Raw genomic sequence first — 23263 nt, 5'->3', positions numbered from 1 at the left:
ATGGTGTGACAGCAAGGGTTCTATCAAACTGGGTGACATACTTAGCAGGGTTCAAAAGGTAACATGTCGACTGGAGTGCTTTTCTTGGCAGCAAATGTGATGCATCCAGTAGAGTGACAGAAGAATCAACAAACCAAGACTGGCAGGATTTTGGGGGGATTTAATCACATATTTTCTAAATAATTCAGAAAGCTGCAACAAATATTTTCAGACAGTATGTAAAAACATGAAAACTACAAGGAGACAGTGTCCACCTCACTCACACCCCTCTAACAGCATTGCATCATGTTTAAATAGTTGTGTTGACCTTTGCTTTAAAAAAAAGAGGAAGAAGAAGAAGCTCATGTATCTTTAAATTCTGCCTTCTTTTGAGGAAGTTTAAGAAATAACTTTTGCAAAGAAGTTTGGAAGTAGAATGGTTTGTGCTATGTGTGGTTTGAACTATTTTTAATTTGGCTTGGTGTTTCTTTTATACGTAGTATCATTAGTACCAAAAACAATGAACAGGACCATCATGGCCCAGTATAGCATTTCTATTTTCTTTTTTTGCTTTGTATAATAAATAAGCAATGGTAGTGGTATGTATCTCATCTCTTATTTGACCTTGTTTTCCTTCAGTCAAGAAATGTTTAAATGTTTTTTTATGCATTTTCCACCTTGTTTTTATTATTTATGTTGAAAATGCCTGCAGATTGATAGCAAAGGGGAAACAAACTCAAATTTCTTAATTGTGTGCACAAACATGGCAAGTAAAGCTGATTCTGACTCTGTCTTGACATTTTATGTTTTTTTTATTATTTATGTGTGGTCAATTGCCAATGCCTAAAGTCAGGCTTCATTTGTTCTTTTAACGTACATATAATTCAAAATAATACTGACCTTATTTTTGTATATGCCCCATATAAATATACATTTTATTTTGTTATAAATTAGATTAGATCTTCTATGTTTCCAAGCTGATCCAAACTTTTACCTGAGCACTGTAGTATTGTATCTCCTGCAGATAAAGTGACTTTCATATTTTATTGAAGCATTACATCAGTCATTTATATTCTATATAAAACATTCAGGACCAAGTAAGGAGTATTGGAAATGATTTACATGGCACTGCAATAAAGTCCTTATTGATACTGCTATACAGCTTTATTAACCTAACATTGTGGTAATGCAACTTTTATATAGATATATTAGCTGTAGATTTATAAAAGCTACTGAGCAGTGTTTTTCTAACACTGGTTATTTTTCATTATTTGGGAATCTACACATCTACATATTCAGCATAAAACACAAACTTTTAGCCATCAAAACAAAAACTGTTGCTGTGGTGCAGCCATTTGTGTCTTTCTTTGCATATTATTGACCTGAGTTATTTCAAAGTAAATTCTTCAAACAGTTTCTCTGTGCTGATTTAGAGTTGTTGCTCAAATAATATTTGGTGTCAATTATGGTACTTCTGTCAGGATCTGTAACCATGACAACAGGAAAGCTGTTTCAAAAAGACTTTTGCAAAGTCGACGTTATGCCCGAAATATGACCCCAAACCGGAACCAACTGCAAAAGAGATATGCTGGATGTAGAGCAGGAGTCCAAATCGAAATTTAGGAAAGGACATAAAAAAAATCCTCTCCTTGATGTAACTGGGGTATGTTGGATCATTGGTATGTAAAGTGAGAATTGTACCTTTTGTATACCAGTCAGGAATGCAGCGTTCTGTCATTATTATGTTTTTTAGAAAAACAGGGAGACAAGAACAGATAACAAAAACAGCTGTGTGAACCTGGAGAGTTTATGAAGACTTGATGTCTCAGCACCACATACAATCAGCTGCTTATGTATCTGCAAGGAGTTTAGCAGTCTTTTGTTTTGATGCTGCGTGAGAGTTTGCTATCAGTTGCTACTACCCATCTTTGGAAATTTCAGGGCTTTCTCTCTCTCCTTACAACACCTCCCCCCTTCAAACAGAATGTATGTCATTACCTGGTACAAGAATTTTAAAACATTTGGTGATCCTAATAAAGTTTTTATTCATTACACCACTCAGCGGACACAGTATAGTATTTAATTCAGGCTACTGCAGTTCACTCCTGGGGTGAGTAGCCTATTTAAAACAACCAGAGGTGACATCCATTCTATTTCAAGATGAGATACGGAATGAAGTGGCCTCCAGCCTGCACTTTGAGTGACATATATTGGAAAGTAAGCAAATTTGCATAGTCAGACAGAATACATGGGACGTATTGTCACTCATACACGCATGAACAGCTTTCCCCAAAGAAATATTACACACTGCTCCAAAGCATCCTGTGTGCTTTGTTTATCTATTTTCTGCAGTGTCAAACCCTTTGAAGCTTTCACATTTTGTCACATTACAACCACAAACGTCACTGTTGGGTTAGTCATATTAACAACATCACATGGCACAGGCAGGAAATGGGTTGTGGCTTTAAACAAATAAAACTGGAAAAGTGTGGTATGCATATCTATTCAACCCCCTTCACTTCTTCACTCCTAAATGAGTCCACTTCAAAAACTGCTTTCAAACGGCACCTAATAAGTAAACAAAGTGTAATTTAATTGACATAAAAATAGCTGTTCCGTGAATCCTTAAGTAGTGCCTTACAGAACATTAATGAATAAACAGCATCGTAAAAATCCAGAAACAGATGACTATTCAATCCACTTTGACTGCTAAGTGTCTAGGAACCATTATCACATGTAAACATCCAATGAGACTCTGCTGCAGGACTTTAAAATGTTAATTCACTAACGTGTCCCATCCAACCTGACTGTGGCGTTGAAAAATGGGCACAAATCTTAGTTTGACTAATGGAGCTGAATACCAATGCCTCCCAGACGTTTCAGATTTATCTCTAAAGACACTTTTAAAAAACTTTTTTTTTTCTTTTAAATATGCACTTCCTTGTCTTAATCTATCACATTAGTATCCCATTAAAATAAATAGAAAGTTATGGCTAGAATAAGACAAAATGTGGAAAAGTTTGAGAGGTATGATTCCTATAAGATAAAGCACATGCATTTCCTCTCTTTGCTTCAGTGATGATCTTGAACTTATTTTGTCTTTTGCGTCAGCAGAGTTGGGCAGTTTTGTATTAATCCACATCAGTCCTGCTAAGTATCTTTGGATATTTTACTGCATTAATAGACCAGATGAGAAAGGCTAGAAAATAATGATTATCCATGACTTAAGTGAACTGTTAGTTTTTAATTTCGGGATTGTGTCTGCAGTATCTAATTAGTTGACTTGACTCATGTTCTTATTGTGTTCACTTGTAGGGAGCTTCACTTCAGTTCAAGAGTTCTCTGCTGTCTAGTTGAGCAATTAAATATTGATTCCTTTGGAAGAAGATCTTTGTGATTCAGCCGTTGACAGATAGGAGGCTGTTACATTGTCAACCAAATGCTTCCTCAGCCTGGGGAATCAAACCATAAATTTAGCTGCATGAGTGACAGTGATGGGAAAAAAAATCTCAGAATTAAAGTTCATTTTTCAGGCTTTTACTTTGGCAGGAAGACAGCTGTTTAAATCACATGGACACATTTCCATGTTAAATAAATTATGATATCTAGAGTCCACAAAGTCAGATTTACAGCATATTTTTTCACTGCAATGCGGGTGGAAATTGTTGTGATGTCAAGTTGTATTTATCTGCATTCATTAATCTATTAAAATATTATCAAATCAACACATTTCTCACATGCTTGAGCAAACATTAGTATAGCAATCAGCATGCTTACATAATCAATGTCTTGCAAGAGAGGTCCTACGAAAAAGTTTTAATTTAAATGTCTAGTTATAGTGATATTTCAGTTTGGCATACAAAATTGGTATTATAGGTGTTTTAATTTTTTTTTTCCATTTTTAAGGTCTTATTTAATATGTTAGACTGTTTTTAATCCACCTGAGGTAACTATTTTTTAGCTGTTAATTAAGCTGTTGGTATTTTTTTAACACAAGAATTTTGTAAATACAGACATTCTGAGACGAACTGTCATGCCAAAAATGTTACAAAGACAGGATGTTGTAATTGTGAAGTCACATCTTAACTTGTTGTAAAATACAAATAAAAATATATCTATAATGCCTTATGATATGGATCATAGATAAATTCAAACACATTTGTCTTGTTCTATTCTCGCTTACTCTGACAGTATCACGAGCTACAGAGGAATCATTCTTCCACTCAACTATCTTGAAGGGGAAAATTTACTTGTCAAATGTCTTGAACGGGCTTGACAGTTGTTTGAGTTGTAAGCAGAAGCTGCTGAATGCATTTATATTTACTTACAGTCAAAATAAACCATCATCCAGGCACAGCTAAGTTGTTCTATTGTTGTAAATAGAAAGTTAGATCTTGTCGTGTTACAAAAACTAACTTCAAAATATTGAATTAGTTTGACCAACACAAAGTAAAACATTAACGGAAAGGAAAATGATACATAATTAAAAAAATGTTCCAGCTCAATAACTGAAAAGGTGTGCTCATCCTTATCATTGTTTTCGCTGTAACTGCAGCTGCAATTATTTTTTATATCTTTACCAGATTTTCATTTCTACAAATCAACAGGGCACTTCTTATTACAGTAACTGCTTAATTTTTTTTAAAACTTTTTAATGAATTTTTAGATTGTTTTGTAAAGAAACCCTGTACTTACACTGAAATTAAATCACTCACAGGAAGCTTCTGTTGGCAATTTAGGTGACTTCTGAAGACAGTTGTATTTCAACTGAATTTTATTTAGATATAGAAGAATAACGGTGGGCTAGCCCAAACTTATGCCAGTCTTTTTTAGTTTTATTCACAAAGAATATTTAAAACGATGCATCCTTTCCTTTCTATACCACAGTTGTGTACTTCTTTTGTTGTCAATTTCTGCAAGGTACAGTATTAGCTGCTACTTAGTGTTCATAGTGTACTCTGCAGCTGGCAGCATACAAAGGAAAGAGAATGCAGATAGTTTTCTGTTCACAATAGAAGAAAGAAAATAAAAAACTGTGGGTGTTTAATGAAACACACCTATTGTATATGATGATCATGATTCAGCTCCTGCATGCCTACAGACATTTTTCAACTAGCTCAGGGTGTTTGAGTTGATAGACTGCTAACACCTCTGGTGCATTTTAGGTGTGACAAGTTCAGGAGAATCCCTACGCAGAAATTTCTCCCAACTAACAAATGCTTGCTGCGTGGGTTTTGAAAGGCTGCACTTGTTGCCTATAAGGTGCTAGATTAAAGGATTTGCATTTTAAAGGGTATCAGCCATGGCAGCTAGAGGGAACAGGTGAACACAATTGTGGCAGCTCAACAAAAGATAGGGAATTTGTGTCATGCGAAGTGACATACATGACACACTTGCTTCACCCAACCAGAGATCCTCTACAGTGTGAGACTCATTTATAGCACATCAAATAAGGGTGAAAGCACATTGGGATGAGGAACATGAAAGGCAATTTTTTGTTTCTATCAACTGCTTTATTTCTGAGATACTGGTGAATAAAATATGTTGTTGTGCTTAAAAAATAAAAGTACATCGGTAAAGTTTTTGTTTCAACCCAAAGTGCAGCAGTTTAATACACCACTGAAATAAATAAATAAATAAATAATAGATTTTGTGTTGATCTTCAGAGCATGGAGTTGTTTCTCTCCAGGGCCAGCCATGACTAAACTCTGATCTGTGTACTGTGACTTGCTCAAGGCTGTCTGTGGTGATATTAAAAAGAAGTATTGCTTCATAAAACCCTGCTGAGCTACAACCGTGACTCCTGTTAAAGCAGACTGTTGCTCCAGTTTGTCTCTGGGAGAAGAGGTGTGATTTTTTTTTCATTCATTGCCCATTGTTAAGACAATTAGTGTCAAGCAAATGAACCAATGGTCATATCCACTAAAAGTATTGAAAGACACCTTGGAGAACAATGTTTACTGAAGCTGGTGTTTTAAACAATTTGCCTCATCTATTTGCATAATGGCCTTTGTGAGGACTGCACCCAATGTTAATACAGACTTCAGCATCCTCTCCACTCATCATTTGCAATGCAATTTGCAATTAAAACATGCTGCTGTGGCCATCTGGACATAAGAGCACTGAGAATAAGCAAAGGACACTTTACCCTTGAGTCCTATTGAAGGTAAACGTATGAGGAGGTGAGGAAAGAGGCATTTAAATACTTGCTGGCATTACCTGTGTGAATATAAAAGGTAGACTATATTTCTAGAAAAAATTGCCTTTTTACCTTTTATCTCAAACTAGGCTGAAGCCCATTTCAAAGTGCCTTCTCCATCCCATAGATTTAACTTTTGGCTCAAAGCTTATCTTTTCAGCACTCCCAGACAAAGCCCTTAAAAGAACTACCCCAGCCATTTACTCTTTGCTTTGCATTTAATATCAAAATTACTTCACGATCAGAGCATCTGTGCTTTCTATGTTTCTATCTTCTCAAACCTCACAGTTGAAGGCCATTCAGACTGAGTAGTCTGGGGTTGCTTTCCAGTATAAAGGGATCTTGCTTTTCACTGGGAATGGTGAAAAGTTAATGACTTGTTATGATCGGTTGGGTTTTACTTGTGAATTTTTTTTTTTACCAGTACACATAATGAAATAAATCTGACAACTCTGGTTTATAACTAGGCTCAAACTGGAATGTATGAAATTTACTTCAAATATTTCTGTATAATCAGACTGAAATTACTACATATTTATGTGTATAAATAGGATTTTGTTTTGCAAAGTGCCTTGAGACAATGTTTATTGTGAATCTGCACGATGTAAATAAACTGAATTGAACTGAATATTTGAGCTATATTTATTGTGTCCAAATGCAATATACTGAAATACTTGAACTTTTCTGTGGTTTTAAACTAATGAAATATTGAGATTTGCAAGTACAGCTTTTTTTCCTCATTTGTTACATTTTTAAGAGCTAGAAAGTCAATTCACTTTGTCCCTTTCCAATTTTCAGAAAAAAACCATTTGCACACCAAAACAAAGTAGGATAGAGGAATGCATATCATTGGATATTGTGCCATTATTTATATTTTTGAATAAAAAACAGCTCCTTATTCAATGCAATTTAATTCAAATTCTGAAATATTTTATTGATCCCAAATGGATATTAAATTATCTTTCATTCCAAGTGTCTCTGAAAAAAATATTTACTGTTAAAGACTAGAAAGTTGTACCTCCTTGGTTTTCTCTCACTTCAGAAAAGCATTCGGGACGCCCAACTCTTTCAGAAGGTATTGTTAAGGGAGCAAGTGGTAAAATGAGATTTCAACTGATAAATCTGAGCATGCTGCTGTGACTGTGTTTAATGTCCACAGCGAGCAAGCGCAGTTTCCAAAGTCCGGTAGGTGGCAGTGAGTGTTCTCAGGTATGGAGGAGAGGAGGACAGGTTGTGTGAGACGTGTGTTCCTCTTGCACAAGCGCCCCCGTGTTGCGTAGTCTGGGAAAACTGACGTGGTTCGGAGCCGAGCGGTCAGGGCGACAGCTGCGTGTGTGTGCGAGTGTGACAGTGACAGAGTTGCGGCGGGGCAGATCAGAAAAGTCCCCGTGGCTGCTCTCCGCCGGCGCCCGCGCACTCTTTCCTCGGTCCGCCACAAGACTGGCGACACGCTCTGAACCTGGTCGGCTGGCCGCGCGTGACCCGAGGACCCCCTACTTTATCCGGGCTGCGCTGGCGGAAACGGTGAAGCTGAAACTACATTCATTGACTTCAGAGCGATGAACTGGCAGTATGGCCAAGTGGTTCAAGGAGCACCTAGGATTCAAAACTACCAAAGCACCCCCTCCGGCGCCACCAAAACCGGACTACAGACACTGTCACACCGGTGTGCCCGGAGCGCCTGGCTTCCAGCAAACTGGCACCGGGGCTACTTTTCAGAGTCCAGCTCAGCCGGACATCCTCGCTGCTTACAAACTACAAAAGGAGTTGGACTTCGAGGACCCGTACACTACGGGTGGAAATATTTCTTTCGGTTCGAGCTTGAACACTGTGGTCCCGTCGGATAACAAATTTGTGTCGCCGAAGCACCGACTTATTAAGGTGGAAACTATCGAAAAGAGCAGCCCAGCTCCGGGCGGGGGCGTCACAGTCACCCAAGCCGTAGCTGTGGGGAGCGTTAAGTCTCCTACTTCTTCACCTCCTTTGGAACAAGACAACAAGGAAAAGGTGGGGGAAGTTTGGTTGCAGCAACTTTTTATTAATAATATTTTACCTTTTTTGTCGATATAGTTAGAAGAAAAAAACAAGCCTTATTTTCTCTGTCCAAAGTAGGCTATTATTTTCATAAAACGGGTGCCTGTCTCTTTATTAAAAAGAAAACGTGGTGTGTTTTAGAGGCACTTGCCCAACTCCTGTTAGAAATTACAACTGGCAGAACTTGTTATCACAGCCACACAGCAGCATGAGTTGCGCCATCAGCCCCGGTCTAATATCCAACCTGCCCTGCAGGGAGTGCTGTCATATATTACACAACTCTACAGCTATACATTTGATGCAAGAAAAAAAAGCTGAATTTCTCTACGTTTTGAAACCGAATAATCTGAAAACATCACAACTGCATCTAAATCCCCCAAATTTCAGTCCGGGTTCATCAGTCAATTTGGGTCCACCAAGATGATCTCTTGTGCTTTGAGAAGAGTTTGTAAATGTTAGGTTATATGACTTTAATTTGATCCTCTTTATGTGCACAGTGCTTTGAAGCATCTCAAATCCTTCACCAAACCCCTCACTAACTATTCAAACTTGCCCACAGCAAGGTGGAAACAGGGAGAAGGTATGCAAGCTATGCCTTGGAGCACAGCTGTCATCTCTGGATTCTCAGGAATCCATGTTCTAGGTTCAAGTCTTGAAGGCTGCAGAGATGTTTGGCGTCAGCGAGCTTCATGATTTGCTGAATTACTGATAGTAATCCATCTGAGGAATGCTTTTCTGTGTTTGTATTGCTTATCAGCAGAGATAAAAGCACATCCCTGTGAATATACACACCCGGCAGCCCTCAGATCATGCTTCAGTCACGACTGAGTGCTGAAATGTTTTGTGGTCCCCCTCGCTTTCACCTTCACGTTACTTCCTCCTCTGTGTTTGTTTTGCTTTTGCACTTGTCTTGTGACATGTGGCAACTTTACAGTTGGTTTTCGTTCAGTGCTTTTATTTATATTTCACAATGTCTGCAGGCTGTTGTAAGGATGTTGTATTAAGGAAGACTGAGATTTTCACTTCCCCAACAGTGGTTTGATGACACATTGAGATAAAAGCGAGGAATTATAGGTTGCAAACCTATAATGCAAATGAAAGCCTAAAGGAATCATTCAAACAAAACAAGGGTTTTGTTTTCACACACTGCCACCCACATAGTTTTACTTTTCAATTTCAACATGCACATGTTTAATTTTAACATAGTCAAACGTTATCAAAACATACTTTTATTTTTCACTTAAACTGCTCAGGCCGATGAACGAGATGATGGTTGTCTCATGTTAACTAGCGCTTTCTGAAGTCAGGGATTCTGATGTGTTGGCACTTCGAATGTGTCTCATCATGAGCGCATATGGCTGACACTGACAGGCAGTTGATGAAATAGTATGGGCTTGATGTCATGATGTTATGGCCAAGCTAAACCAGTACTGACAGCTGGTGGGGTTTGGGTATGTATGGGGAGAAGGAAGGTTGGATAAATATGGTGCCCTTGCAGATAAATATACCTTATTACAAAACTATAGGCAAAATATATAAACCACCCCTTTAAGTTATCAAATTCAGGTACCTACTGTTACCAACAACTTTAACTCTAAGATTTGTGAATTTGTGTGTGTTGTTGTAATCATATGCTGATTCAGTAGCTCCAGATCTCTAAACCTTGTTTGGTCTTTAGATTTCCTCATGAATCATGTGTAGAAGTCTTTATAGAATGAATCGCCTTACATTGCCTAATGCAAAGCAGAGTGTCAGATGCAGCTGGATGCTGTCATTGGACTCTAAAGCAATGATAATATGATGTAGTGATAATCAAATAGATGAGTCGGGTTCAACCGTATTTGTTTGATTGCATTTTGTCATGTTTAAAGTTTGGTGGAGGAGACACTGTGTGCTATGTTTTCACACAGTTCCAGTGAAAAATTGGCATTGGTTTGTTTAGACTGTTGTGATAAAGCTGCATATGGACCAAAAAACTGGACTTTGTCTGCTGTGAGAACATAAACTAAAAGCAAAGCCTGAGATGATAAGACAGATTTTGTCTTATCATCGGTGACTGACCTCAAACATGCTTTCCTATAGAAACTGTCAAATATTTATTTAAAATTGGGGACAACTTTCACAGATGTATTGAGCTTAAAAAGGGTGGGATAGTTGCATAAAGTCTATGTATCAAGACAGGCTGTCATATCATTTCAAATGTGTCTCTGAGTATGTGTGTAAGTACTTTGGTGGAATAGTGCATGTTTATTTTTCATGGTCCAGGGTGGAAACTCAGGTGAAACACATATACTAGATAAATCTGTGTTCCTTCATAGCTGCACAACCTTAACTTTTTTATGGATTACGTTGTGTGGGAGCTGACTGTTTTCTCTCCCACTCTGCTAGTGAAGGTAATTGTTTGTAAATCTATTCTAGAGAAACTCTTTAGCTGAGAATAAATTAAAAACATGAGAATAAAGAATCATACTCCTTCCTTTACACATGTTCCAACAATCTATGTAGGAGGAGGAGGTGTTTGCCGTGTTTTATTTCCTGTTCTCTAATTCTTCAGATTGGTGTTAAAGGGCTGAAAATATTTAGTGTTCCCATTCTGCCTAATGTTAAATTACTTTTCACGGTGCCTTTTACAGCTATTGTTAATTTTAGGGATGCACTGATTAGTTGTCTCTTGACCAATATTGATGTCTTTTTTTCTCCAAGGTCTGAGCTGCAAATTCAGCTTTATTGTTATTGGAGGTTGAAGACATAAATAAAAAAAAATGAGGAATTTTCTAGTTTTAAACCTATGCATTAAGTAATGAAAAAAAATGTGATCTTTATGTTTTCACATCAGTGAACTTTGGCTTTTAGTTTGGTGCATCTCTGGTTATTTCTAGATGGATTCTGGCACAACTTCTCACAAATAGCCATGCGTGCCTGCTCATAAATGTACCTGTCCATCTTCTGACTGAAAAGGCTTAACACTGACTTCTGACTGAGCAGAGAGCACATGAGTGTCTTAACAGCACTGCTCGGCTGCATTGATGTTTTAATTACTTGACTCATGAATGCTAATTATATCACTGCTTACCTAATGCCTGAAGTGCCAATCGCAGCATCAAGGGAATTTTCTGAGTCCATTTCTATTCAGCAGACTCCAGAAGAAAGAAAAGCTAGATAAAGAACTAAAATCAAACACTAAAGCTCTGATTATTTTCTTTTTTTTTTTTTTTAGATTTTTATGAGTCCAGTTCTCGCTTTCCTTTCTCTGTAAAACTTTGATGCACATTGCCTTCACTCACAGTTTAGAGTTTACAGGAAAGTGTGATTTGTTTTGTTTTTAATTATGCCGAGCCCTTCATGGTAGAGTTAGCTGAAAGAGATGATCAATTATCATCCTGCCTGGAAACTAATTAAAGGCCTCATCTCCCAGCTCATCGCTCCACTCAGCGCTAAACTAACTCCTCTCAAGGACGCCCCAAAGTGATGATGGGCTCTGTTCGACAAATGTGTAAACATGCAGTTGGGTGAAGCTGACTGACAGGCTGCTGCTTCCCCGTGAAACACCTCACGCTATCGTTGCTATCTGTTTGTTCACCTGGGAAAGTTGTGTTTGGCAACCTCCAATGCTCACAGCTCTACCAGCTTGTAGATTTATCTATGTGGAAACGTGTTGGACCGGACTCTTTGAGGGTCGATTATGATGATTACAACGCATCAGATAGTACTGCCTGTTAAAAACTTGTCTACAAGGCAAAAAGTAAGTCTTGGGTCAAACTATAACTAATTATATTGTGTTGCATTTATCACTACAGAGGCAAAAACAAAACTTCTATTCTCAATTGGATTAAGTTTTTGAAAATGTGTAATATATATACTGTATATATTTCATGCTTATTGCGTGCTCAGAAAATCAATTCTGCAGCCCAATCAATATGAATGCATATTAATATGTCTGAAGAGAAGCTCTTCAATTAGAAAGGTTTAAACATTGTTGTTACTCAGTTGCAAAATATACAGATGTCTTTGATGGATGCTTTTCCTCAACATAAAAATGTACATTAAAATATTACTCAAATTATTTGTAGTTTTATGTTTCTATAAAAGATTTTTTTCAGATGAATAAGCAAATATAAAAAGTATTGATCACTTTGAGTGCACCAGAATGTGAAGTAGTTTACTACTAAATGTACCATCCACCAACTTCCAATTACCAGGAGCAGACTGAGCATGCTTGACAGATTCCACTGCCTTCTGAGCTTGGCTAAACTGCTCAGCATCATTTCCTCTCATCCCGAATGCTTTACTCTGCTTTTCAGCCTTGTTATGTGAGACATCAGTGGATTTTTATGAGTGTATCCCACCGGCACTTATCTTTTTCACAGATAGGAGACACATCCAGCACAAACGTCAATATTACCTGGCTCTGTGAAAGCCCTTCTCTTTCACTGTCCTTCTTTTTCTGTTGTCTTAACACAACAGCTCAAAATATCAGTCTCTTTGAGATTCATTCACCTAGATACAGCATTCAAACCATTGAACTTTTTCATGTTTTGTCATGTTGCAACCACAAACTTCAATGTGTTTTATTTGGAATTTATATGATGGGCCAATGCAAAGCAGCGCATAATAGTAGAGTGGAAGGAAATTGGATATAATAGCCTGGAAAGTATGACGTGCACATTCAGCACCCCTGGAGTCAAGAAGTCGTTGTAACCACCTTCCCCTGCAAATACAGATGTAAGGTTTTTGCAGTATGTCTCCACAAGCTTTTTGCATCTACACACATTACTTCAGGTTCAGCAGGAGTAGATTGAGAGCCAGTGAAGATATGTTTTAAGTTTTGTCACAGGTTGTCATTTGGATTCAGGTCTAGACATTGACTGCACCATTCTAACTCTGGGATGTTTCTCTCTAACCATTGTTGCTCTGGCTATATGTTTGGGCCATTGCTCTGGTGGAAGGTAAACCTCTAGCAGTTCAGCAGATGATCCATCATGAATTTTGTGTTTTTCTATCAATTAAAATATTAATAAAATCTCTTTAAGTTTTAGATTGTAACTTGAAAAAAATGTAGAAAAGTTCAGGGGCTGAAAATGCATTTTTGCAAGTCACAAAACCTTTATTTGACTGGACAGGCTGAATTGTGTCACAGCCCATCACAACCCTCCTTCATTTTCCCAAACAGTTTTAACAACAATCAAAGCATGTTGAATTAGGCAAAACCGATTAAGTAAAACCCTGTGGAAATGTATAGCAGCAGCTGAAGTGGAAAAATAATGTTTTTAAGCAATTTCCAATGCTTTGACAGCTTTAAGCCAAGGTTCAAGTAATCAACAGATTTGTGTGAAAGCTGTGTTGTGCATGTTTTTGGACCTTGCAGCTGTTGTTTTTCATAATCAGCATTAGACTCACATCTTTAAGCAAGAAAGTAATTATTTGATTAATTATCACTTGTGAGAGTAACTGTGGGTTGCTATGGCTACCATACCTCAGTATTTTCCCATTTAGACAGTGTTATTGTCATGAAATGAAGTATTAATTACATCTTGACTCTTGAGACATTAAAGAATGCAGAGTATTTTCTGAAGTATCCTGATTCTAAGACGTTCTTTAAAATTAATCTTGATTAATTTTCATGACAAGCATATCATATGTTAAAGTTCTTCTTTTTCCTTGCTTTTATTGATAGAAGAGCATTTCTATGCATTACTTACTTGAACACGAAGGGGATTTTGAAGTCAAGGAAATGATAAAGCTCAACCATGCAGCTTCTTGCTTACAGATTTTATATCTGTCAATGGAAAATATATACGGCAGAACTTTTTCTTTTTACTAAGATGTCATTTTGGTATCCTATTACATTAGCATCTTGGCAGTGTAATCCTATGCAGTAAATGAGGATAATAACCAGTTATGGTTTAGATTTTACTACCAACCACCTCAAGTGGAGCAAAGTTACAGCGCTGGGAAAAGATGGCCTTTAGCCATTGTTTGCTTATTTTCTTTCCTCTCTCCATCTGCAAGCCTTCTTTCCAGTTTAAAGAGTCCCAGTGGAGTCTGCTTGTGTTTGTGTTGCTCAATTTTCTTTTTCTAACTTTGGGCCTGAACATCAGTCACATGACTCCACCAGGTCACAATTAGCCCTCAGACTGGTGCTGCAGCTCTGGCCGCTGGGGAGTTGTAGACACATGGCTCTGTTTTGTTTAATGACAGTGTGTGCAGCTGAGTGTAGAGCGAGGGAGCCCTGGTCTGCAGGCAGGTCGTCTCCCACAGATTAAAGAGAAATGCATATGCTTTCCTGCCATATGAGACCCAAGGAACAGATATGCAAGAAGTCTAAAGCTTCTTTTTGCAAAAAAAAAAGAAAAAAACTAAACTCACTGAGTTGTAAATGAATGGTTCTGTTTACATCAGAAGACGCTGTGACGTTGAGGTCATGCAGATAGTGGGTGGTTTGCTATTCGCCTTCTGATTAACTACAGGTCGTTGTTTTTGTGACACACTGTAGGAGGCGGTCAGACTTCTGTGTTCTGGCCTGTGGTCTGAATGCCCACAGAGAAGTCAACCACCTCCTGGGCTTCACAGCAGGACTGGGATTAACTGGATATGAGTGGATGTGAATAACAAGTTATTAATCCCCTCCCTGTGCTTTTTTCCCACACATCATAATTCTTTTATTTTAGATTTTATTGTTTTATGTTATCAGAAGATGCTGATATTTTAGTATGGGAAGAGCCTGCAAACCACTGTCTTGTTGTTTGGTATTATTTGGTATCTCTAGGATTAAGGAAGTGCTCCTTTCCTGACAGGAAGTGTTTACAGCTTGGTGACATTCCCTTCTTTAGCTTGACAAGTCTGTGCTTGCCCCTTTGTGTAGGCCGGATTTTCAGGTTGATGCTTGAATGCTGAAATAAAAGCAAAGTTAATTCTCCCTGCTGTTTTGACTTGACATGTCCGGCTATAAGAGACAGTTGCAGTTGGCGACACTCTGAGAACTTGTCCATCATAATGCTTTCTGTATCTTCACTTAACTTTTGTTATTCTGTCCAGAGAGGTGAGAGGTCAGCCACGTAGCAATGGCAGCCCTGTGGGGCTCCACCCTGTTCTTGCACATTTGCGGCGATCCCACTGGATCGTTGGCAGAGAGGTTATCCAAGGCTTCAGAGTCACAGCCGTCCTCTCATAGCATCACAAAACCTCCAGCTTTGGTTACGGACAAACTGTGGCTTCTTTTCCTCCGTCCTCTGTGAAGAGAGACCAAAATCAAAGCTTTGCTCCCAGGAGACCTCACCACATTGTTTCATGCAGTTCTGCTGTCCTAATCTTGTCAGTTTTTATGTTATGGAAGATAAACGGTTGTGTTGTTTGTGGTGGTACACTGTTATGTAAGAATGAAATGGGAGTGAATTGCACGTCAACAGTCCATACTTGGAGTCAAAAATATTTATCCCTTTCTAAAGATGGTAAGGATTTATCAATGAAAGCTTTTTTTTCAAATAGCAAGAGGCTTTGGATTCCTTTCTCATGAGTTGAGTGAAGGATAAAATCAACTCTGAAAATGCATAACGTAGTATTTGTTTACAACACTAAGTATTGTTTAGCCTGGCCATTGCTTTCCTATGCAATTCTGCTCGATTGTCACCTCCCTTCACTGCTACATCTGGGCTTTCTCCCATTGAAGTGGAGTTCTGCATGAGAATTTCAACCGGGCCAGTCAGCGAACAGAAGGAGAAGGTCTGAATAATGATGTCAATGTTCTGGGCCGTCTTATCATTGCAGTCTGCCTGTAGTTTTAGCAGTTTCAGTGGTGGAAATGAAGGAAGCCATTGACACTGTGTTTACCACGCTTCCAAATATTGAATTAACATTAACGGTCATCTCGTTTGGCTCGGCACTTCTCTCTTCGTAGTGGAGGATGATTCTCTACAGTACACACAATTTCTGGTAAGCTTCATAGCGTTGAATTGGTGCATTACAAATGTTAGCGATTGGGTAAAATGTAAAACTTTTACCCAATCAGAGTAGCATTTGAGAAACAAATGCTACTCAAGGAAGCATTTGTTTCTCAATAGCCGGAGGTCCAGACCCTCTGTACAAAGCAAAGCATAAAACAAGAAGCTGGTTTGTACCAGGCTAGATATTGTTAAGATATACACAGTTATTACTTTCTAGTTTTCTGACATCTCTTATGGCCTAAAGTAAAATTTAATGAAACTTTTGGGGAGTCAATAATAATGTTTAATTTTTCTTCAGTTGTGATTCATAGACTCTCAATGGTCATTTTACTAGTTACACTTGTAACACAAAGAGCGAACAATCAGGCAATTAATTCACAGCAACCAGTGAGTGCCTTCAGCTGTCTAGATGTAGTAAAGATGAATTGTTGAACCTCACAACCCAGAATCAGAATGAGGAAGAAAGGAAACTTAAGTGACTTTGAACATGGTTGTTGGTACCAGACAGGCTGATTTATGCATGGAAACTGATGATCTGCCAGGGATTTCACACACAATCAGCTCTTGGGTTTCTATAGAATAGACTGAAAAAGAAAAGTTGTCCAGTGAGCTGCAGTTGTGTAGATGAAAATACCTTGTTAATATCAGAGAAAAATGGGTAGGTTGTTTTCAGAGTGATTTAAAAAAAGTAATTAAATTAAACTCAAAATGCAGAATGGCATTTTTGAATGCACAAATATCAAATGTTGAAACAAATGGACTTCAGAAAAAGAACATCACACCTGGTGTCACTCCTCTCAGCTAAGAACAGGACACAGCACCTATAATTTGGCACTGGCTCAGTAAATTTGGACAGAGTTGAACTGGGAAATTGTTGCCTGGTTGAATGAGTCTTGATTTCAGATGGTAGGGTCAGAATCTGGCACAAAGAATTTAAAAACATTGTCCCATCATGGCAATGTCTTTTTAAGTTAGTGATGGGTGTGAATATTTTTGATTGATGTATGTTATCATGCAGTTTTGTTTTATATATATATATATATATAACATCTTTTTATCATGACTTTGACCAAAATGAAGACTGAAATTGGTGCAGTAACACTAAGAACAAATCACTCGTGTACACGTAAAGAGGATTACTATATTTTATAAAATTCCAACATTCCACCGTGACACCTGAATTATTTTCAACTCTTGAGCCGCACCACTAACTGTATGTAGAAAACACTGCCAATAAATCTATCACACCAGGACGGGGACAGAGAAAGGAAATTGGATTTTGCCAAGCATGTCGTCAAGTACTTAATCTTGAATATCTGTCGCATATTAAGAGGACCTTCATAGTGTGCAACCCATGGGCTCCTCTTTTCTCTCCACTGGAGGTCTTAAGTGGCAATGCGGATTTCGTTTCTATGAATGAGGTCCGCTGGGACAAGTTGAGGTGCTTTTTGTGCTTCGCTGCCTTGGGTGCTTTAACAAAAGATGCATTCGTTCTTCAGGAGACATGAGCAGGCAGAATAGGAATTTATCAAGAGGGAGGGTGCACATTTAGCATTTTTAAAAGTGTAAAAGTCAAAGTTGCATATTGCATATTTTTGCTAGAAGTAAAGGAGAGGGGAGTGTAGCTTAGCTAACTGTTTGTTTGAGGCACTCTAATTTGGACATTTTCTGACTTTGCTCAAGTACCCTGGGTATAGTTTTATTTGTGGTGTGACTATTTTTTCTGTATTTCAGGTTAAAACAAGAAAAGAATTTGTCAGGAATTTCCTAGCTGACATTGATTTCATATTTCTTTTTAGATTATTTCTACAAGATCACAAGTATGTGTATACGGTAATTCGATTGCACTGTCTAATTGAACTTACAATGCAATGAATAAATAACCTGCTGCATTTTTTTTGTTCCAGTCATTAGGAAAAATACTCTGATTCTATCAAAATTGTATATCAGAGAATCAGACTTTGAAGAAAAGCATAACTCTGCGTTTGAATGGAAACGCCTAATTGGTGATCTCAATATTTGTTTTGTTGGGTGTAATTAATAGTGCAGTGCAATGATTGCATCTTGTGAGACTGTGACATCCAACGATTCTCCTGGAGAAATTGTGGGATAGACAGACTTTTCTTCAGGCTTTTGAAATGATGAGACAATGAAATGGCATTTACTGATTTAATGATGAGACAATGAAATGGCATTTACTGATTTAAAGTGAATTTGTACAGAGATTAGTTGGTAGCAGTTTTCTAACAAAAAATTGTGAAACCATTAGTAGATGGGGAACTCTGGTCAATGCTGAACTGCTTTTTAACTTAGCCTGTTTGACTAAGTTGATTTTAGTAAGAACATGTAATGGATTGTGTGCTACATATACACCAGTTTACCTGGGAAAATGTGCAGCAGAATGATTTCATTAATAAGAACAGAAGAGGGAAGACAGCTGTCATGCTAACAATAGAAAATGACAGCCAATTGCTATTTTTAACCTTCTGAAAGCCTCCCTTAACTTCCTGAGTTTCTGGAAGGTTTCAGCGGCGTGTGGGTTCACGAGTCTTAATTCGAACTGATTGAAACACTGAGTACTCACAACTAACACAAGCCATTTTATTCTGTCAATAATTACATTTACATGTTTTTAGAAGTGTATATTGACTCAGCAGCCCCACATGAAACTAAAGGCTCCTTAATTGCTTTAAATTGCACAGTGGTTGTACTTATAGTAGTGTAGCATGCTTCAACTCCTTTATTTCACACTAGACTAATTTCTGCATACACACACACAGACAGGCTACAGTGTGGGGATTTGTATCAGTAGTTATCACAGCATCTTGAAGTATTCCCGTGCCAACTGCGATCAACATGAGCCTAAACACTCTAAAGAACCTGGTTCACCCTGGTGGCTTGTGAATGCTGCTTCATCTGGAAAAGGGTAGAGATTAGAAGAACCAACATTTTATGTGGTGTGAGTCTGAAAAGGAGACGGGGATGCAGTAAATAAGGTGATACCCGCAGTGCAGATGTCTCAGAGAGGGACATGTGCAAAACTGATGGTAGAGCACATTGATGTGTGAAAAGAAGTTTTCAGTGTTACTTAAATTACATACACTTAAGGTGTGGAGAAGCCTTTAGTTTGGTTCATATAAAATTCTTGTTTTTTGTTTATTCAGTGTTGAGTCAACAGAGAAACAGAGTTGCACCATACTGTTTTCATCTCCACATGATGGACTGAATGGTGACTTCTGAAATATTAAAAGCTCAGATTATGGTATAACATAACCTTGTTAAATTTCTTATAAAATTTATCCCTAACCTGTCTGCTGCTGTTGTTGCCTTTTTGTTTGCAATGAGGTTTGTTCATTAATGTTCTCTAATAAACTTCTCAGGCTTTCACAGAACATCTGGATCAAATTACATGTAGAGGTTGACTCTATTTAGTTATTATAGGACTTATAAGGGTGGCTGGTTGCACTGGATTTCATTTAAGTGTATCAGATTAAAGCTGCTAAATACAAAAACATTCCAGTCTTCACATTTTTATAAAAAAAATTGTTTGAAATGTTTTGTCATTTTCATTGTACTTAATTATGTGCTACTTTTTGCTGGTTTATAACTTAATATAACTTAAATTATAAACTGAATTAGTTCACTGAAGTTGTGATTTCAAATGTAAAAAGTGGAAGGGGAATGGATACTTTTGCAGAGGACTGTAGACAGAATATTGGCCTATTCTTGCAGTGGTCCTCACCAGAGGCTTTCAATTCACTGCAAAGCAACGCCTCTACAGCAAATATATTAATTTGATTAGTTACCTCTCTAGACTCCTAAGTAGGCCTTTACAGGAGCCACATCACTCTTTGTGTCTCCCAGAGAGCCCGGAATGCTCTCGTGGCAACTGTGTTTCTCAGGAAAACATTTCAATAAAGTTTCATTAATGTCAAAGCTGTATTGTGGGAAATGCACTCCTGCATTGCCTCTCCCCAAGAGGCAAAGCCAGTTTTCCATCTGCCTAATCTGTGTGGGAGATGCAGAAGCCAGCAGGGCTCAGTCCTCACAAGGGGTCCTGAATGAATTGTAACCAGATTTGTGCTTGCTTCTTACAAACATGAAGCCATCTTAGTTTTGGAAACAGTGTTATGTCTACATAGAAGCTTTGAGCATTCTCATCTTAAATAAAGGGCCTTGAGGGTGTGTTTCTTGCCAGTATGTTCTTTTAAGAAAATGGCAAAGTTATCTCAGCATGACTGCACACACTGCATTCATCCTGTACATCCTGACAAGCAGAGAATAGAGGAGCCATCAATGAGGCACATTGGACTTTTGTCCCTCAACCCAACAGGCGTAAACATACTTCATACATGTCAGTCTGTTCTGCGACTGTGTTCTGCTGAAAAAAATAGCATCTCCTCACCCATTGTCTCCTCTCCCCTCTCTTCCTATCTCCTCTGCAATAGCTGTCTTTCCTCACAATGGAGGCATGCTTTCCTTTTGTGTCACACTGAAGAACAAAAGAGCAACAGCAACAACAAAAGAGCAATAGCAACAACAAAAAAAGCTTTTGAAATGCCATAATGCAATTGAGCTGCTAAGCACTGAGGTGTATTAGGTTATCAGTGACTAAAATCCCTTGTGGCGTGAGGCATAAATCACACACGTCAGTCCTTTTTCTTTCCCTCCCTTCTCTTTCTACAGCCTGCTGACTTTTCGCTCAGTCTCAAAGGGTTTTCAACCTTGACTAGACCCTGATGCAGCCAATTCTTACAGGACTAGTCATGACATTGAGACCATGATCTGATTGTATTTATCTATCAAAAGAAAAGCTCTATACTTTTAATTTTCCCTGTTGTTTAGAAGAGTTTGGGTTTGCTGGGTTTGGAGTAAAATCATAAGCATACTTTCTATTTTAATAGTTTTTTATTGATTATTGTGGTTAATTTGACCACACTGGATATGTTAGTCAAGAAGCAGCAGACCACTTTCTGTTTAAAATCCACAAAAAAAAAATCAATCTCTGTACTCAAATTTCATCTAATGTGGTTTATGAAATTTTTCTTCTTTTTGTCCTTGATTATCTGATGAGCTCTCTGAACCCATTATGCATTAAGGGTGCAGCAGGAGAACTGGTGCTCACATTTTCACCGCTTCTAATGGAGGACCTGCACTGAATAAAAGTGTAATCCTAGAAGCTCTTGTGTCATATGAACAGTGAGCTAAAGTGGCAGGTGCCTGCCACAGTCTCCCTCCTTTGTTAATGCTCTTCCCTCTGTTCCCACCGATTTGAGGTCAGGGAACCGCAGTGCTTTTCAAGAAGTCTTTCTTTTTTTTTTTCACCACTTGCTTTGTGATCCGCCTGAGCCACGGCAGGTATAAGTCAAAGTCAGCCAGGATCTGAGCTACCAAATCCAGTAATTAAGTGGGCCCTTTCTCTCTTCATCTTGCGGACTAGCGAAGGACCCAGCTGCCACAGGGATATGCCCTAAGCCTGTCAGGTGTCTTTATGAGATTCATGTGGACTTACATCACAGCTTAGCAAAGTTCTGATATATGGAGGCAGCACAGTGCTGACAGGGAGAATTTTACTTTCATGACAAGTGTGGCTTGGCTGCAGTCCTGACACACCCTGGCATGCCACAAGGCAGATGGTGTTCCCCCAGGCACTGCTGGCATTCTCTAACACCCCTCTCCTCACAAGCCAATACTTCTCCTTCTGTTGAGGAGTCATCACTGTGGTGGGACAGGAAGGAGTCATTGGAACAATTTAGAAATATTAAGCGCCTCCTTTACGTACAGGGCTGCAGGCGATAGTTGTGCTTAAGTAGAGTTGTACCTAAAATCTTCAGGATTTAAAACCAGGACTAACAGAGACCAATGTTAATTTTGTGTAGTACTTTTGTCTTCGACTGCATTGAATCTGTTGGTGTATCGCTATCAGGAGTTTTCATCACTCGCCCTGGATGTTTCCTAGATTATGTCAACAGGAAAGGCAAAACGGTGATGTCATCCTTTTGGAGTGCATAACTCAATAAGTTATTTCCATTATTTCCTGAAGCATGTCCAAACATACACTGGTCCGTGGCAAAGGTGCAGTAAGGTGGTTGAGTTCAAGGAATGAGTGCTGTTAAAAATTAATATGGGAAAATATTCAGCTAGATCTGATGATATAATTTACACACAGGGAAATCTGCCAGTGTAAATTAATAAAAGCAAGACTTTTTTTAGGTCATAATTGTGTAAAATGGACTTGAGCTACTTTATTTGAGGGCTGTGAACTATGTTAAGCTTTAAAAGGCAATTTCTTTCAATTAGCGGTTTGTGTGTACTGGTTCTAGTTTCTTGTTTTAGTATTCTTCACAGAAATTTGTGATTTTTGTCTTGATAGGCATTGTATAAATAAATGCTTAATTACTTAATTATTCCAATGTGTACACTCCAAAGATTCATCAAATATAATTTTTTGGACTTCTGTAAAACTTTGAGTTTGGGCACAAATCCATATTGGCAATCTGATGTCTTTAAGAGTCATAATACAAGAAGATATAACAATTGCATTCAAAATATATTTTTCTAGCCCCCCTGCTGTCTGGAAGTAAATAGTCATTATTTACCTTTATCAGAAGCAGAGTGGTTGCTTGTTTGAGAGAACAGTCACTGTAGTAGTAGTAGGCTTTTGATAGTCTGAAAAAATAGTGTATTCACATTTTCATATGTCTTTACCATCCAGTCTTATTCCTGGCATCAAAATTATGACTGGGAATGTCAGACATTTTGAGTTTATTATCCCATATGGCTTTCCTTATAAAATATACTGAAAGTTGCAAGTGTGAACCACTATCAAACCAGCAGCACATAGTTCTGCCCAACCTCTGCATCTAAACCTGATTGTTTATTGTTTGCTTCTTGGAAATAGCTCTACAATGTTAGGATATCCCAGTTGTACAATGACTTGCAATTTGAACGCACTCAACTCATACGTGATGTCATTCCTAGATTCATGCTCCCTCTTCAGAGAGAAATTGTATGCACCTCAAAAAGTGTCTGGAGATTATAATTTCTAACCTCAACTGTGTTGCTATTCCTGCAATTTCTATGACAGATGGAAGCTGAGAGCTCAAATGGA

The 23263-nt window shown here is 38.1% G+C and overlaps 1 protein-coding gene across 4 annotated transcripts in view; it reads left to right on the top strand.

Annotated features, from left to right (window-relative positions):
* The first annotated feature begins 7399 nt into the window (after positions 1–7399).
* The window catches only part of shf (Src homology 2 domain containing F), a 103109-nt gene continuing 87245 nt past the window's right edge, over positions 7400–23263 (top strand). For 3 of the 4 annotated variants that reach the window (XM_005805541.2, XM_005805540.2, XM_023332265.1), the window contains exon 1: positions 7400–8185. In XM_005805541.2, the coding sequence (XP_005805598.1) occupies positions 7751–8185 (435 nt within the window). In that variant the 5' untranslated portion in view covers positions 7400–7750. The remainder of the gene's footprint in view (positions 8186–23263) is intronic. The other variant, XM_023332266.1, reaches the window with a different exon arrangement.

Source organism: Xiphophorus maculatus, chromosome 4 (genome assembly GCF_002775205.1).
Source record: "Xiphophorus maculatus strain JP 163 A chromosome 4, X_maculatus-5.0-male, whole genome shotgun sequence".
NCBI classification, from domain to species: Eukaryota; Metazoa; Chordata; class Actinopteri; order Cyprinodontiformes; family Poeciliidae; genus Xiphophorus; species Xiphophorus maculatus.
The sequence above is the reverse complement of the archived record's forward strand: the minus strand, read 5'-3'. Positions and strand labels throughout refer to the sequence as shown.